The following is a 16312-nucleotide window of genomic DNA, read 5'->3' on the forward strand; positions in this document are numbered from 1 at the left end:
TTTCTATTAGTTATCAATAGTAGTATCATAACTAACTTCATTGTAAAACAGGAATAAACATATAAGTCATCATAAAGAAACATGTTTTATGCAAAGAAAAGCCATACAAAAATTAAGTCTCATGAGATAAGCCAAGACTAATGGAACAAAAGGCACATGGTCTCCTTGATATTTGGATATTAGATTCAAACAGTACAAGAGCAATGACTCAATAGTCAGGTACTCAAGATCATTGACATGAACTTGGAGATAGAAATATAACTATATAGACATATAACTCTATTATGGGATATATACACTATAGACATACTGATATATAGATCAATATGTATCTATGACATACAAAGTCTCAGCTTAATTTTAATTTTGTTCTTATATTTATGTGCCAGTGATTGCATATGGAGATTCCATACTTGTTTGTTAAAGTTGACATTTGAAATACAATGTAAAAAAAAATCAGTTAAACAGTGGAATTCTATGCTGCCATCAGAAAGAACATCACCCCATTTAAGGAATTGGAAAGACTTGGAAAAAATCATATTAAGTGAAGTAAGCCAGACCCAAAGGAACATAGATAAATTATTGTTTCCTTCATTTGTAATAATTAGTACAAACCTAGGACTCTCCTAGCAGAGGATTACAATCGCTCAAACCCCAGATACATAAGGCCATATAGGATGAGGACAAATTAATGGACCTCCAAGACAGAGAAACAAGAGCTTAATTATGAGTGACTGTTGTTCTTAATGTACTATGTTTTTTTTCTCTTTTCTTGTGTTGACCTTTGGTCTCATATTGTTACAGTATCTGACTTTGTTACCTTGTGTATTATATATATATATATATATATATGTTTATTTGAAATAGGAGGGGGAAAATGAGGGAAGGAGGTGGGGGGGGAAATGAGGACAAAAACATGAGAAAGGATATCAATGTGTGAGAAGTAATGTACCTTCTATCTGGCGAATATAACTGTAACCCCTCTATACATTAAAATAAAATAAATTTAAAAATCAGTTAATAAAATCTTTTAATAAAAAAAAGTCTCAGTCGGGTGCCAGGGGCTCATGCCTGTAATCCTAGCTACTCAGGAGGATGAAATCTGAGGATCTTGGTTCAAAGCCAGCCTGGGCCTGCAAGTTAAGAGAATCTTATCTCCAATTAACTATCAGAAACCAGAAATAGTACTCTACTCTAAGAGTAGAGCACCAGCCTTGAGCTAAAGAGGACAGGGACGGTGCCCAGGCCCAGAGTTCAAACCCCATGACCAACAAATAAATAAATAAATAAAATTAAGTCTCACTAGATACTAGTTTATACCTATAAATCTTAGCTAACTCAGTATGCTACAGGATCGAGGGCGTCATGATTTGAGGCCAAGCTGAGCAAAAACTTCGCAAGACATCATCATAACTAAGAAAAAGCTGGGCATGATGGCATGCCTGTCATATCAGCTACAAAGGAAACATAAATAGGATGATCGCAGTTAATGGCTAGTTCCGGCATAAACTTGGGCCTATGTTTTAAAAATAAAAGCAAAAACAGTTGCGAGTATGGCTCATGCCACACTCACAAGTGTAGTGCTCTGAAGTCAAACCCCAATACTGAAATAAATGAATAAATAAGTAAATAAACTAAATTAAATGTTTCTGAGCAAATAAAAATTGATCTTCAGCTGAGTGTGGTGGCTCACGCCTGTAATCCTAGCTACTCAAGAGGCTGAGATCTGAGGATCACAGTTCAAAGCCAGCCCAGGCACTAACAACAAGGAGACTCTTATCTCGAATTAACCACTAGAAAAACAGAAGTGGTGCTGTGGCTCAAGGGGTGGGACAGTAAGTAACCTTAAGGTGAAGAGCTCAGGGACAACACCCTAGCCCAGGAGCAGGGCAGTAGCCTTGAGTTGAAGTGCTCAGGGACGGCGCCCAGGCCTTGAGTCCAAGCCACAAAAAAAGAAAGAGTGGGGGGGAGATAGATTGGTCTTCAGATCAAAAACATCTGGTATAATTTTGATCTACATAATAATTATATAAGTACCTTTACTTTATAAATTTGCTTTTAAATTAAAGTACATTAAAGTAATAAAGTTATATTATAAGATAGTTACAATCCTGTCTATAGATACTACTCACTATTAATCCTAATTTATCAATTTAACTTAAATTGATTTCATTTTTGTCTGTAAAACTCAGTTTTACCATACTATTTGATGGCTCCATTTATTGCAATAGCATCTAATTCCAAACTGGTTTCTGACTTTCAACAATCAATTTTTCCTATTTAAAACAAGTGCTTTAAACCTCATTAAAACAATACCTATGTACAATTGATCATATAAAATATTTATTGAAATGAACTCCAGGAAATGAAAATGAGTCTTTTTTCCTTTTTCCTATTTTTGTTTTCTTTTCCTTTTGTCTTTGTTCATTTATCTGTCTTTGGGAGGGTAAGGGGAGCACAGAAATACAGGAACAAAGTCTAAATAAATACAGCAGTGGTACTCACTAGACACTATGTTGAAAAGGAACTATACAATTCATAGGTATGGACAGGAGGGAAAAATTAGGAGAGGGAAGGGGTGACACTGTTCAAAAAGAAATGTACTGGGGTCTGGAGTTTGGCCTAGTGGTAGAGTGTCTGCCTAGCATGCACGAATCTGTGGATTTGATTCCTCAGTACTACATACACAGAAAAAGTCAGAAGTGGTGCTGTGCCTCAACTGGTAGAACACTAGCTTGAGAAAGCCCAAGGGACAGCGCCCAGACCCAGAGTTCAAGCCTCATTATTGGGAAAAAGAAAAAAAAAAGAAATGTACTCTTTATCTGACTTACGTAACTGTAACCCCTCTGTACATTACCTTTACAATAACAATGTAAAATACATGAGAAAAAGAATACTTGGGAAACAAAAAATCCGCCTATGTGTTTTTAGTTTGGGAATGATGTATAGAATTTAGCACAGGATGCACACAAAACTGAGAAAAATGAAGTGAAAGGAGACTATTTGAAAGAGTACCACCAAGCTTCTTAAGTCAAAGATACCACAAGCAAAACTAAGCAATAAGGACTGAAAAGTACTTGGCAGTGACAAATACAATGGAAGTATATAATCAGTATGCTTCCATCTGTGGAAGTACAAATTATTTCATGAGAAGCTTTGAATTCCTTTTTATTTTGGTCATGGGGCTTGCTTGAACTCTGGGCCTGGGCATTGTCCCTCAGCTCTTTAGCTCAGGGCTAGTGCTCTATCACTTTGAGCCACAAAGCCACTTCCAGTTCTGTGGTTAATTGGAGATAAGTCTTATAGACTTTCATGCCTGGCAACCATGATCCTCAGATCTCATTCACCTGAGTAGCTAGGATTACAGGTGTGAGCCACCAGTGCCCAGTAAGAAGCCTTTAATTCTACAATTAAGATAATAAAGTTTAGTTTTATATTAGTAAAAATATAATACACTCCACATATTAGGCATATATTTTATTGCATATAAAAACCAATTAAGGGGCCAGAGTGTAGCCTAGTAGTAGAGCACTCACCTAGCATGCATGAAGCCCTGGTTTCGACTTCTTGGTACCACATATACAGAAAAAAGCCAGAAGTAGTGCTGTTCAAGTGGTAGAGTGTGAGCCTTGAGCAAAAAAGTGCCCAAGAGCCCAGGCTGAGTTCAATCCACAGGACTAGCCAAAAAAAATTAATTAACAAAGCTAATTTCTTTTTCAAATAATTGTATTTTATTGTCAGGCTGATGTATAGAGGGGTTACAATTACCTTCGTCAGGTAGTGGGTGCATTACTTCTTGAACACTGATACCCTTTCCTTTGATTTTCTCCCAATTTCCCTCCCCTCACCCCCTCTCAATCATCTTGCTTTCCCCCTTCCCTTTCCTATTTCAAATAAACAACCATATATACAATATACTAGGTATCAAAGTCAGATAAAGTAACACCATGCAATAAACCATAAAGACAAAAAAGAAATATCAAAGGTTAAGAACAACAATCACAAAAATAAACCTCTTATTTCCATATCCTGGAGTTCTTTTCACTTATCCTCATCCTATATAGCCATATGCACAAAGCATCTGAGCTATGGCACTCCTCTGCTAGGAAAATCCTAGATGTGTACTAATTATTGCAAATGAAGGAAACCACGAAGCCTATGTTTCTTTAGATCTGGCTTGCTTCATTTAATATGATTTTTTCCAAGTCTTTTTATTTCTTTGTGAATGGGGTGATGTCATTCTTTTTGATGGCAGCATAGAATTCCAATGTGCATAAATACCACATCATCTTGATTCATTCATCTACGAAGGGGCATCTGGGTTAATTCCATATCTTAACTATGAAAAATAATGCTGCAATCAACATGGTTGTGCTAGCAGCTTTAATAGTTAATTTTTAAAAATGTAAGGTACTCTGTCAGCATATACTACCTAATTGCTACAAATGCCATGGGCTTCTTTCAGTCCTTACTGGTGCATATAATTTTGTGTTGTTTTCTTGTTTGTTTTTGGTTTTTATTTTATTGTCTGGATAATGTATAGAGGGGTTACAGTTACATTCATCAGGTAGTAGGTGCATTGCTTCTCCCACATTGATACCCCTTCTCATGTTTTTGTCCATTTCCCTCCCTCCACCCACTCCCAATCTTCTTGTTTTCCCCACCTCCCTTCTCTATTTCAAATAAACAAACATATATTCAATACCAAGTAACAAAGTCAGATATAGTAACAACATGAGATTAACCATAAAGGAAAAAAAAAGAAAAGAGAAACATAGTATATTAAGAACAACAATCACACAAGATAAACCTCTTGTTTCCATATTGTGCTCTGTTTTTTAGTGTGGATGCTATGGCAGTAACCTTTCATACCAGGCCCACATAGTGGTCACATCAATGGTAACATAACAACCTTGATCATAATGTTTGACTGTAATTTATTTGTTCAATAATCAGTATTTTGGGTTATCCCTGGATTACCTGGTCAGCTTGTGATATCTATAAATGTCTCATAGAAAACTGCATTTTTAGCCGAGTGCCAGTAGCTCACACCTGTAATCCTAGCTACTTAGGGGGCAGAAATCTCAGGATCATGTTCAAAACCAGTCTGGGCAGAAAATTCCCTGTGAGACCCTGATCTCCAATTAACCACTCTAAAACCAGAAGTGATGCTGTGGCTAAATTGGTAGAGTGCTAGCCTTGGAACACAAAGAGGCTCAGGGACAGGACTCAGGCCCTGAGTTCAAGCCCGACACAACAGAGACAGACAGACAGACAGACAGACAGACAGACAGAGAAGACAGACAGACAGAGAGATAAAGAGAGACAGAGAGACAAACACAGATTTGTATTTTTCCTTTTGACATATTTCTCTAGAATATATTTTCATATCTACTAAATTGTTCCCAAAATCTATTAATACCACCACCAATATTCCAGTGTTGCTACAATTCTTCCTACTTTTTTAAATCTAATTTTCCAGATTATTATTTAAAAATAGAAGTGTGACATTGTTACAATTCAATACAGAGATAGAATCCAAGTTTCATTTCTGTAACTCAAAATTACAAAACAGTATTTCTTTAAGATACATTAAACTCTATCCAAAACAAAGTGATATTTATAGTGAAAATAAATAATGTCTTAATTTATCCATTAAAAAAATTTAAGTATCAGATTTTTAATGCTTCCAAGTGAAATAATTCACTATTAGTTGCACAGACTGTTTTTACCTCCTAGAAAATAGTAAGTTTAGGTGATAGGAGGAAAGCTAAACTCAAACCTACCTAAAGTAAAAATTGCTAGATAGGTCCACATTTTGAAATATTCGTAGATACCTAAAAGAAAAATTAAAAACATATTACATTTTATACAATTCTGTTATTTCTCACAGTTTAGCATATATACTCATAGCTACATTTATATTAGTAGATATAGTATTGACCTGAGGAATTCAAGCCAGCTCCATATAGAGATGTCATTGAAGCAACTCTAAATCTGTTGACTCTCCCTCAGAGCCCTAACTTCACAGTTTCACTGCCCCTCTTCGTGGCAAAGGCTGCCAGGCACCCCATCCTTGTGTGAGGCACAGACAGACTGTTTACTTTACAGTGTCCTTTGTAAATAACTTGAGGCTGGATATGAACAAAAACACAATGTTTTGGGTCATTATAACCTTAAGTTGGTATGGTTTTTTTAACTGGAAAATAAAGTACAGAATGTAGTACCTACATTATCTACCACTCAGGAGTAAACAACACTCACTTTTTTTCATATTCATTTTAATGTTTTTAGCGTAAAACTAAGATATGACTTTAAAAGTTAAAATCCCATTTAGTCTTCCCACTTCTATTTTCTCCTGCTAAATGCAATACTCTGCTTTCTGTCTATATTAGACATTTCTAAGTGACATGTAACTTAGAGTATATACTGAACATATTATACAGATCATTTCATACTTTATATACTGTTCTGCTACTACCTTTTCTCACTCATATTTTGAAATGCAGAGATTGCTACATCATACATGCCACATTTTAAGTATGCATTCCTCAGCTGATAGACCAGTAGGTTCTCTCCAGTATTCCAAAGACAGCAGGCCAGGAATGTGGCCTAGTGATAGAGAGCTTGCCTAGCATGCACAAAGACCCAGGTTTGATTCCTTGGTACCATAAACATAGAAAAATCTATAAGTGGCGCTGTGGCTCAAGTGATAGAGTTCTGGCCTTAAGAAAGCCCAAGGAGGAGAGGAGGGGAGGGAAATGGGGACAAAAACATGAGAAAGGGTAGCAATGTTTGTGAAGTAATGCACCTTCTATCTGGTGAATACAATGTAACCCTTCTATTAATTACAATAAAAATATATTTTTAAACAAAAGAAAGAAAGAAAGAAAGCCCAAGGACAGTTCTCAGGCCCTGAGCTCTTGCCAGGACTGGCAGGAAAAAAAAAAAAAAGAGTGCAGCCAAGAACACTCCATGTTCTGTATCCACCCAAACGTAAGAACTTCTCTAGGGTTCACACAAAGAAACAGACCCCTGGATTGTAGATGATGCATTTTCAGTTGTATGTCTTCCTAAGGGACTGCTATCATTCCAATGCACAGAGTACAACTCATTTATCTTCAAAGCCTGTATCTCAAGTACAAATTCATTTCCCACATCTTAAACATTTGATGGCAACAGATATTTTTTTCCTATTTTGACTAATGATAAATTGTATCTTTTAAAATTTACAAGGTTAGGATGTAGCACAGTGGCAAGTGCAATGTCCTGGGTTCAATCCCCAGTACCAAAAAAGAAAAGCCAAAAAAAATGCAGTTCTACAACAACAAACAAAGTTCAGCAACACTTCTGTGCTGTATCTGCTCTTGCTTTTAGCCATTTCTCAGTAACCCTGCTATCTTTCTCTCTCTAATTTACAGAAATTCATCAGATAGTCTAAACACAGCACTAGACAAGCAAACAAGTCTAGCCATGCAAACAAGACAAGACAAGCATTGGGTCCTGAGTTCAAACCCCAAAACCACCACCAAAAAATAAAGGCCAACTAGTTACCATCAATACATACCTAGCTTCATCAGGATGAGAAATTCGTACAGAATCATTCGGGATATAGATCATATTTGTATCTTCAATCTTATATATTGCATGACCTCCAATATCTGCCATCTTCCTCTGTTTGGTTATCAGTACAATATAATAACCTTCTAAAAACCTGACAAACCCTGTGCAATGAAAAAAATATTAATAATGTTTTAAGCTTGGCAATGTTTTACATACATATTTAAGAGAGCAGAGACTTGACAAGTTTCTGACTTTATCAATTCTCTGATTTATAGCCACAGAAATTTTTATTGTACTACAAGTAGTCTTTAGAAATACCCTTACTATCATTTATATCGCCTGAAATTGTTAATCTGAGCAATTTTATTTCATTATTAAATAAAATTAGTCTTACTCTAAATACGATCGAAGAATCTTAAGCTAACACATTAAGAGGAAATATGCAGTAGTTATAGGCTTTTCAGTTCTGAAAATGAAATCTTCTAGAGATTTGCTGACAAAGTACACAATTATCATTGCTAAATGATGTAATTAAAAAGGATTAGGATAGTACATTTTATGTTATATTATTTGCCATAATTTTACCTACAAACACATATACACAACACATATACACACAAGATGATAAAAATGAAGACACATTTCTTTGGCCTGTGTCTCATATCAAAACAGAACTCAATAAATATTCCCTACAATCTAAAAGAATGCAGACAAGGCATACTTCTGAATAGTGATCTAGTACAATTTGAAGACAAACAGCTATAGGAATGATGCCCCTAACATGACCTTCATAAAATACTAGATGACAAAGTCTAGTGGGATAACAATCATTGTAAGCAAATAAATTTGGGGAATACTAAACTGAAAAGCTTAAGATTAAGGGGAAAAAAAAACTATACAAATTCTTGAATGTTTCAGTTCTGGGAATGCAAATGTTCACATATGAGTGTTCATAATATATCTTCTAAAGCTGATCTTGGAACTTCCTTACTCTCCTTAAAAAAAAAAAAATAAGACCAGGGTATTCAATATAAACCATGTAAAAAATGAACTAAGCAACTTACACGCACGGACAGGAGGGAGGAAATGGGGAAAAGCAAAGGAAATGGTTATGTTGTTCAAAAAGCATTGTATTCATTACTTACAAAACCGGAACCAAAGAGACATATCTAACATCAAATCACATTACTCCCTGACTACTCTGAGGCTCTAACATTTACTTCGGACTTCCCATCTACCTTTAAAGGCCTTTTTTTAAGTAAGAGTTTAGTCTCTATTGCCTAGCTCACAAGACTCTAATTTTACCATTCCCCTTTAAAATAATTGTACTGCCAGTGGTTTATGCCTGTAATCCTAGCCACCTGGGAGGCTGAGTTCTGAGGACTGTGATTCAAAGCCAGCATGGGTTAGAAAGTCTATGAGACTCTTAGCTAGAATTAACTACCAAAAAGCTGGAAGTGGAGCTGTGGCTCAAGTGGTAGAGTGGTAATGTTGAGCAAAAGAAGCTCAGGAACAGTGCCTAGGCCCTGAGTTCAACTTCCAGAACTGACATGCACACATACACACATGTGCAAACACATACAAATAAATGAATGAACAAATAAATAATATGAGTAGTCTCTGACAGGTGATAAAGGCAACAAAAGGATATAAGCCTCTGAGCTAGGTATCAGAAGAACCTGGGATGGTCACAGATCTGACAGTAATAGGGACTGCAGGCCACCAGCCCATTCACATACTCCAGAAAAAACGACTTGTGGTAGACAAGACCAAACATTAGTTTACCTAATCTCCTGCTGGCCACCAAAAACTAATAAACAGGACAGGATTGACAAGGCAGCTACAGATAGAATGAATGCATATTTAGAGCAAAGAAAATCATCCAGGCCAGTAACATTCAAATTAGAATCCAGTGACCAGTGCTGCCCACAAACTTTCAGTACCGTGGAAAGACAAGTAAACAATATGAGAACAAGGACTTAGAAATCTTGAAATAATTTAAGATCACCACAATACGTGTGTGCATGATCAATGAATCCTTCTCCTTGGAGAAGGATTATAGTTTCGGTGACAATAAACTCAATGTTTTGAGTCACATGCTGAATAACATTGACTGCAACAGACTCTCCAAAGATCTAAGAACATTTCCAGATTTGCTTATATCCTAGATGAACGCAATTACTGGCTCAGACCTATAATCTTAGCTACTCAGGAGGCCGAGATCTGAGGATCCCAGTCAGAAGCCAAACTGGGCAGACAAATCTGAGAGTCCTATCTCTAAGTAATCACCAAAAGCCCAAAGAAGAGGTGAGGCTCAAGTGTTAAAGCAGTAGTCTTTAGTAAAAAATGAAGAGCATGAGATCCTAAGTTTAAGCAGTAATGGCATTAAAAAAAATAATAAACTGCACTGCTGAATACATAGCAAACGTATAAATGTTCTTTGAATGATGGATAATGAAGTTTAAGCAAGCAAGTATTATTTAAAGTTATAGTTGTAGCTCACAGATGGATGACAATTTATTTATAGCTATAACATACAAATGATGGGTTGTAACTATCAATCTGTATAGCCTATAAATCATCTTTAACAAAAAGAAAGGGGGGAGGAAAGCCACAGGGAGCCTCATTTCTTACCTACAACACCAAATGCTGAGACGGCTCGGAATAACCCAGAGGATCCTTTCTGTCCCATTTTGGTTCTATTTCCCAGATCTAAGCGGCCAAGAAGTTCCCGGACTTCTTGCTGAGTATATACATGCTAAAAATAAGCACATGTAGTCTACAGGGTTATGTCAATTATTATGTACCCCTGAAAATAGCTGCCTGTAAGAACAAACCCCTATTTTATGAACTGCATAACGTATGACTGAGCTGTCATTTAGGAAGCCAATAATTCTTTAACATTAGCAATTATAAGCTGGTAATTGGTTCATATTATACTAAAAGATGTTGTCAAAACCTTATACTCAAGATATTTGGGAAGGGGTGGGAGAAGGGAAAGTGGGAGAAAAACATGGGAAGGGATATCAATGTTCAAGAAGTAATGTACCCATTACCTGATGAATGTAACTGTAGCCCCTCTATATACCACCCCAACAATAAAATACAATTAAAAAAAAAAAAAAAACCTGGGGCCACGAGTTTGGCCTAGTGGTAGAGTGCTTGCCTAGCATACACAAAGATCTGGGTTCAATTTCTCAGTACCACATACATAGAAAAAGCCAGAAGTGCTGCTGTGGCTCAAGTGGTAGAGCTCTAGCCTTGAGAAAAAACAAGGTATTTCGAGATTAAAATTATGTGGATATGTATGCATTTTGTGAGAAGACCCATAGCTGTTAGCTTCTCAAAGGCTCCCTCATTAGTCACTTCCATTCCTAAATAAAGCCAAGAATTTTATATTATATAAAGAAGAAATTCATAGGTAAGAGGAGGAATGAACTCCCAGGAGTAATGCAGAAAATCACAATAAAAAATTATCCAAAATTATTACAACACAGAAAATAGTTTTGCAGAGGGTCCGATGGAAATGAGTTCTCAACTATAGCTGCGAATAAACCAGGAATCTACATGGAGTCAGAGATATTCACAGACAAGAACTTTAATATGTGGAGTCAGACATTTCACAGACAATATGTACAGTAAGTCAAGATCCTGCATTTAAAAAAAGCCAAAATTACATTTCACTTTTGACTGTTTCATGTTCTTATACTACTTGAATTAAGCCTCTGTATTCCTAACTCTGATTAAAATAGTATCTGAGGGGCTGGGAGTTTGGCCTAGTGTTAGTGTGCTTGCCTAGCATGCAAGAAGACCCGGGTTCGAAACCTTGGTACCACATACATAGAAAAAAAAAGCCAGAAGTGGTGCTGAGGCTCAAGTGGTAGAGTTCTAGCCTTGAGAAAGTTCAAGGCCAATGCTCAGGCCCTGAGCTAAAGACCAGGACTAGCAATAAAATAAAATAAAATAAAATAGTATCTGAGTAAGAATCATTTCAATTTTCAAGTATATAGGAAGTCAGCAGAAGAATTCAAGAGGTGATTTTTAGCAGCATAATAAAGCATCTTTAGCACAGCAGTCTTCTTGGACTTTACAAAACATCCTATTAAAGCATACTAATAGGTATTCTCTTTCATAGATGCAACATTAAGTTATACTGAATGCTCAAAACATTAACTCTTTAAAAAAATGTATTTAAAATCTTATCTGAGAAGTATGTTTTCCAAAACAATCAAATTGAAAGACAAATACGGCAAATACCGATACCAGTAATTTCTAGAATATAGAATAGGTACAAATTCTAGTCAACCAAAAAAAAAGAATTATAACTTTCAGGTGCATGTGTTAAAAGAAAAATATATTACTAAAGCCATAAGAATATTTCATGTCCTTTAAACAACACACATGAAATTTTGTTTGCAGTCAGGTTTGGGAAGATACTTACCCTATCGTCAATTATAACCAAATCTTTTGGTTCTGTTCTATCAATTTTTAAGACACGATATTTCGTCTCTGCATGATTGCTCCCAACCAAAAAATACCTCTATAAATAAAAAGAAATACTGTTAGTTAAGGCATTTTTGTCTTCTGTTCATATTATAGTCATTTCAGGTTTTAAAATACATTAATAGGGAGGGAAAGGGGGACAAAAACATGAAAAGGGGTATCCGTGTTTGAGATGAATGTAACTGTAACTCCTCTGTACATTACTCTGACAATAAAGAAAAAAATTCATTAATAAGGGGCTGGGAGTGCTGCCTAGTGGTAGAGTGCTTGCCTTGCATGCATGAAGCCTGTGTTAAATTTCTCAGTACCACAGACACAGAAAATGCCAGAAGTGATGCTGTGGCTCAAGTGGTAGAATGCTAGCCTTGGGAAAGCCCAAGGACGGTGCTCAGGCCCTGAGTTCAAGTCCCAGGACTGGCAAAAAATAGATTAATAAGTCAGGTTGCCCTTTAAAGAACACTTCTGTTAACATTTCAGAAATAGAAGGATTTTTTTAAAGAAAGATATAACTGGCAGATTAAAAACTGATTTTGGAAGATTAATTTTTAGTTTGTCAGCTTTATTGAGGTGCAACTGACAAAACTTGTATGTATTCGAGGTATATCAAGTGACAGTTTAAGATATCTAACATATCCATTATCACAAAGTTGAAGTGTATAGGATATTCACACTCTTAGCAAATTTCAAGTAAATAATAAAGTATAAAATATAGTACACCATTCTACTCTGGGCTTTTATGAGTCCAATTTGCCAAACTGGTTTTAAAATGAAATATTCTTAGTAGCCTCACGATAAATATCAGTGTGATGTCTGAAATGTGCCAGTAACTAGATCCGATGAATTTAATTACACTACAAAGGAATTAATCTAACTGATTGATTGGAGACTGATGTTTAAGCTTTGCCAGGAAGCAGAAGCTCTAATAAGAATTAGAACACTCACCATATAATCAGGAAGCTTAGACAATTATAGCTATTCAAATATTGATATTTTGTCAAATAAACCTTGAAAATGACTTTAATACAGTAATTACAAAAATTCACCCCATGATCCTACAAGATTTAAGTGGTTGTACTTTCTCAAATGGCTTTTTATATAAAACGTACAAGAAATAATTAAAATTTATATAAAAGCTACAGGAAATAATTAAAATTCATTCTTTCTTGAAATACTTCCTTGGAGCATTGTTCCTAAATAGAGTAACATTAGTCTTAAATGAATATTGAAAATTATATGGATAATAAAAACATGGGGAGCTGGGTGCCGTGGCTCATGCCTGTAATCCTAGCTATTCAGAAGGCTAAGATCTGAGGGACCAGGTTCAAAGCCAGCCCAGACACTAAAAAGCATGAGCCTCATTTTTTTTTTTTTTTTTTTTTTTGGTCATGGGGCTTGAACTCTGGGCCTGGGCACTGTCCCTGAGCTCTTCCGCTCAAGGATACCACCCTACCCCTGGGGCCACCAAGCCACTTCTGGTTTTCTAGTAGTTAATTGGAGATAAGGGTCTCACAGGTCTTTAGTGCCCAGGCTGGCTTTGAACTGTGATCCTCAGATCTCAGCCACCTTAGTAGCTATGGGTGTAAGCCACAGGACCACATTGCACCCAGCTCCCAAAGAGGATGAGATTCTTATCTCTGATTAATCACAATAAAACTGGAAGTGGGGCTATGACTCAAGTGTAGGGTGTAGCCTTGAGCTGAAGAGTTCAGAGACATAGCCCAAGCCCAGAGTTCTAGTCCCATGAACGACAAAAAGACAAAGAAAATAACAGAGTAGAGACTATAAATGAACTTTCACAAATAGATATGATTTTAAGATTTAACAGGTAAGTTCATATGGAATACTAAAAGACCTCATATAGCAAAAACAATCCTTAGCAGAAAGAACAGTGCTGGAGGAGTAGCAATTCCAAACTTCAAATTCTACTACAAAGCTACAGTAATAAAAACAGCTTGGTACTGGCACAAGAACAGGCCTGGGAACCAATGGAACAGAACTGAAGACCCAGGAATCAATCCACAGATGTATGGCCACCTAATCTTCAACAGGGGAGGTCAAAAACTGGCTGGAAGATGTAAAGGTCTGCCAAAAGTAAACTCCACACAGTTCAGGAGAAGAGGGTTTATTGTGTGAGGAGAGAGAAGACCTCCAGCAGCCCAACTCCTTAGGAAGAGTAAGAGGAGGTTATGAAGGGAAGTGAGAGATTATATAGGGGGGAGGGTGTGGCCACAGCAGAAGTAGATGTGATCTCAGAGGATGGGGAAAAACTTCAGACTGGGGGACCTTCCACTGCCCCCAGGCATGTCAGCCAGGGTTACAGGTTCTGGGCAGGCATTTCCAGGGTGCAGGGGGAGAGAGCCAAGAGAAGAATTCATTTCTTCCAGGCAGATCTAACAGAAGAAAGACAGCCTCTTCAACAAATGGTGCTGGCAGAATTAGCTAAATACCTGTAGAAAATTAAAGCTGGATCCCTATTTGTTACCCTGCACCAGTATCAACTCCAAATGGACCAAAGACCTTGAGGTAAAAGCAGATACCCTGAAAGTTTTACAGGATGAAATAAGGAGACTTGGCTCCTTGACCCAGGTCGAAACTTTCTTAATAAATGCCAAGAAACACAGCAAATCAAAGAAAGGTTGGACAAATGGGACTGCATTAAACTGCAGAGCTTCTGTATGGCAAAGGACATAGCAAGTTAAACAGAAAGCTCACAGAGTAGGAGATCTTCACTAGCCATACAACAGACAGGTGCCTCATATCTAAAATATTCCTATAGCTCAAAAAATTAAATCTCTCAAAAACAAATCCAAAAAGAAACACTTATCCCATTAAAAAGTGGGCTAACGACTTAAAGAGAGACTTCTCTGAAGAGGAAATAAGAATGGCCAATAGACACATGAAGAAATGCTTAAGACCTCTCTAGCTATAAAAGAAATGCAAATCAAAACAACTTTGGAGTTGTTTTGGAGTTGTCTCTGGAGTGAGATTCCACCTCCAGTTAGAATGGCCATTATCAAGAAATCAAATAACAACAGATGCTGGTGGGGATTTGGCCAGGAGGGATCACTACTACACTGTTGGTGGAGTGTAAACTCCTTCAACCACTCTGGAAAGCAGTATGGAGGTTACTCAAAAGACTGAACATAGAGTTCAACCTATGACCCAACAATTCCACTCCTGGGCATTTACCCAAATATCCAGAGACAAGGACATACTAAACCTACCAGCACAACCATGTTCATTACAGCATCATTCACCATAGCTAAGATCTGGAATCAATGCAGATGCCCCTCAGTAGATGACTAGATCAAGAAGATATGGTTCTTAGACCCAATGGAATCCTACACTGCCATCAGAAAGAATGGCATTGCTCTATTTGTAGGGAAATGGAAGACTCATCTTAAGTGAAGTAAGCCAGACTCAAAGAAACACAGACTCCATGATTTCCCTCATTTGTAATAATTAGTATGTGTCTAGGATTTTCCTAGCAGAGGAGCGCAATAGCTCAAAAGCTAAGTGCATATATCCATGTAGGAAGAGCCTAAGCAAAATGAACTCCAGGATAGGAAATTAAGAGATTTATCCTTGTGGTTGTTGTTTTTAATGTACTATGTGAAGTTGTATCTTTACTCTTTTTTTGTTTTTTCTTTTTCTTTTTTCTTTCCCTTAGGGTTTATCCTCTATTGATTCTGTATCTGACTTTGGTACCTGGTGTGTTGTATATACATTCATTCATTTATTTTAATCAGGGAAGGGGGAAAACAAGATGCTGTGACAAAAGACAAAGGATGAACCAGTGTACAGTGATATTCACAAGACAATATGTTGGAAATGAACTCTACAACTTGGGAGGGGGTGGAGGAAGGGAAAGTGGGAGAAAAACATGGGAAGGGGGAACAATGTTCAAGAAGTAATGTACTCACTACCTTATGAAGGTAATTGTAACCCCTCTATACATCACTCTGATAATAAAACTTAAAAAAAAAAAGTGATTTGAAAGCCAGGCCCTAGTGGCTCACGCCTGTAACCCTAGCTACTCAGCGGGTTGAGATCTAAGGAGCACGGTTCAAAGCCAGCTGGGGCACAAAAGTCTGTGAGACTTTTATCTCCAATTAACCACCAGAAAATCAAGTGGCACTGTGGCTCAAGTGGTAGAGTGCTAGCCTTGAACTGAAGAGCTTAGAGACAGTACTCATGCCCAGAGTTCAAGGACTACAACTGACAAAAAAAAAAAAAAAGATTTGAC

The 16312-nt window shown here is 36.9% G+C and overlaps 1 protein-coding gene across 2 annotated transcripts in view; it reads right to left on the bottom strand.

The window, feature by feature from the left end:
- Positions 1-16312, bottom strand: part of Fig4 (FIG4 phosphoinositide 5-phosphatase) — a 110383-nt gene that overhangs the window by 83018 nt on the left and 11053 nt on the right. Inside the window, exons 2-5 of one of the 2 annotated variants that reach the window (XM_090338296.1) lie at positions 12005-12103; positions 10198-10321; positions 7568-7724; positions 5787-5837 (exon numbers count right to left, since the gene is read on the bottom strand). In XM_090338296.1, the coding sequence (XP_090194422.1) occupies positions 5787-5837; positions 7568-7724; positions 10198-10321; positions 12005-12103 (431 nt within the window). Of the gene's footprint in view, positions 1-5786; positions 5838-7567; positions 7725-10197; positions 10322-12004; positions 12104-16312 lie in introns of those variants that run through there. The other variant, XM_090338297.1, reaches the window with a different exon arrangement.

This window comes from Megascapheus bottae, chromosome 8 (genome assembly GCF_031878675.1).
Source record: "Megascapheus bottae isolate mThoBot1 chromosome 8, mThoBot2.hap1, whole genome shotgun sequence".
In the NCBI taxonomy this organism is placed as follows: Eukaryota; Metazoa; Chordata; class Mammalia; order Rodentia; family Geomyidae; genus Megascapheus; species Megascapheus bottae.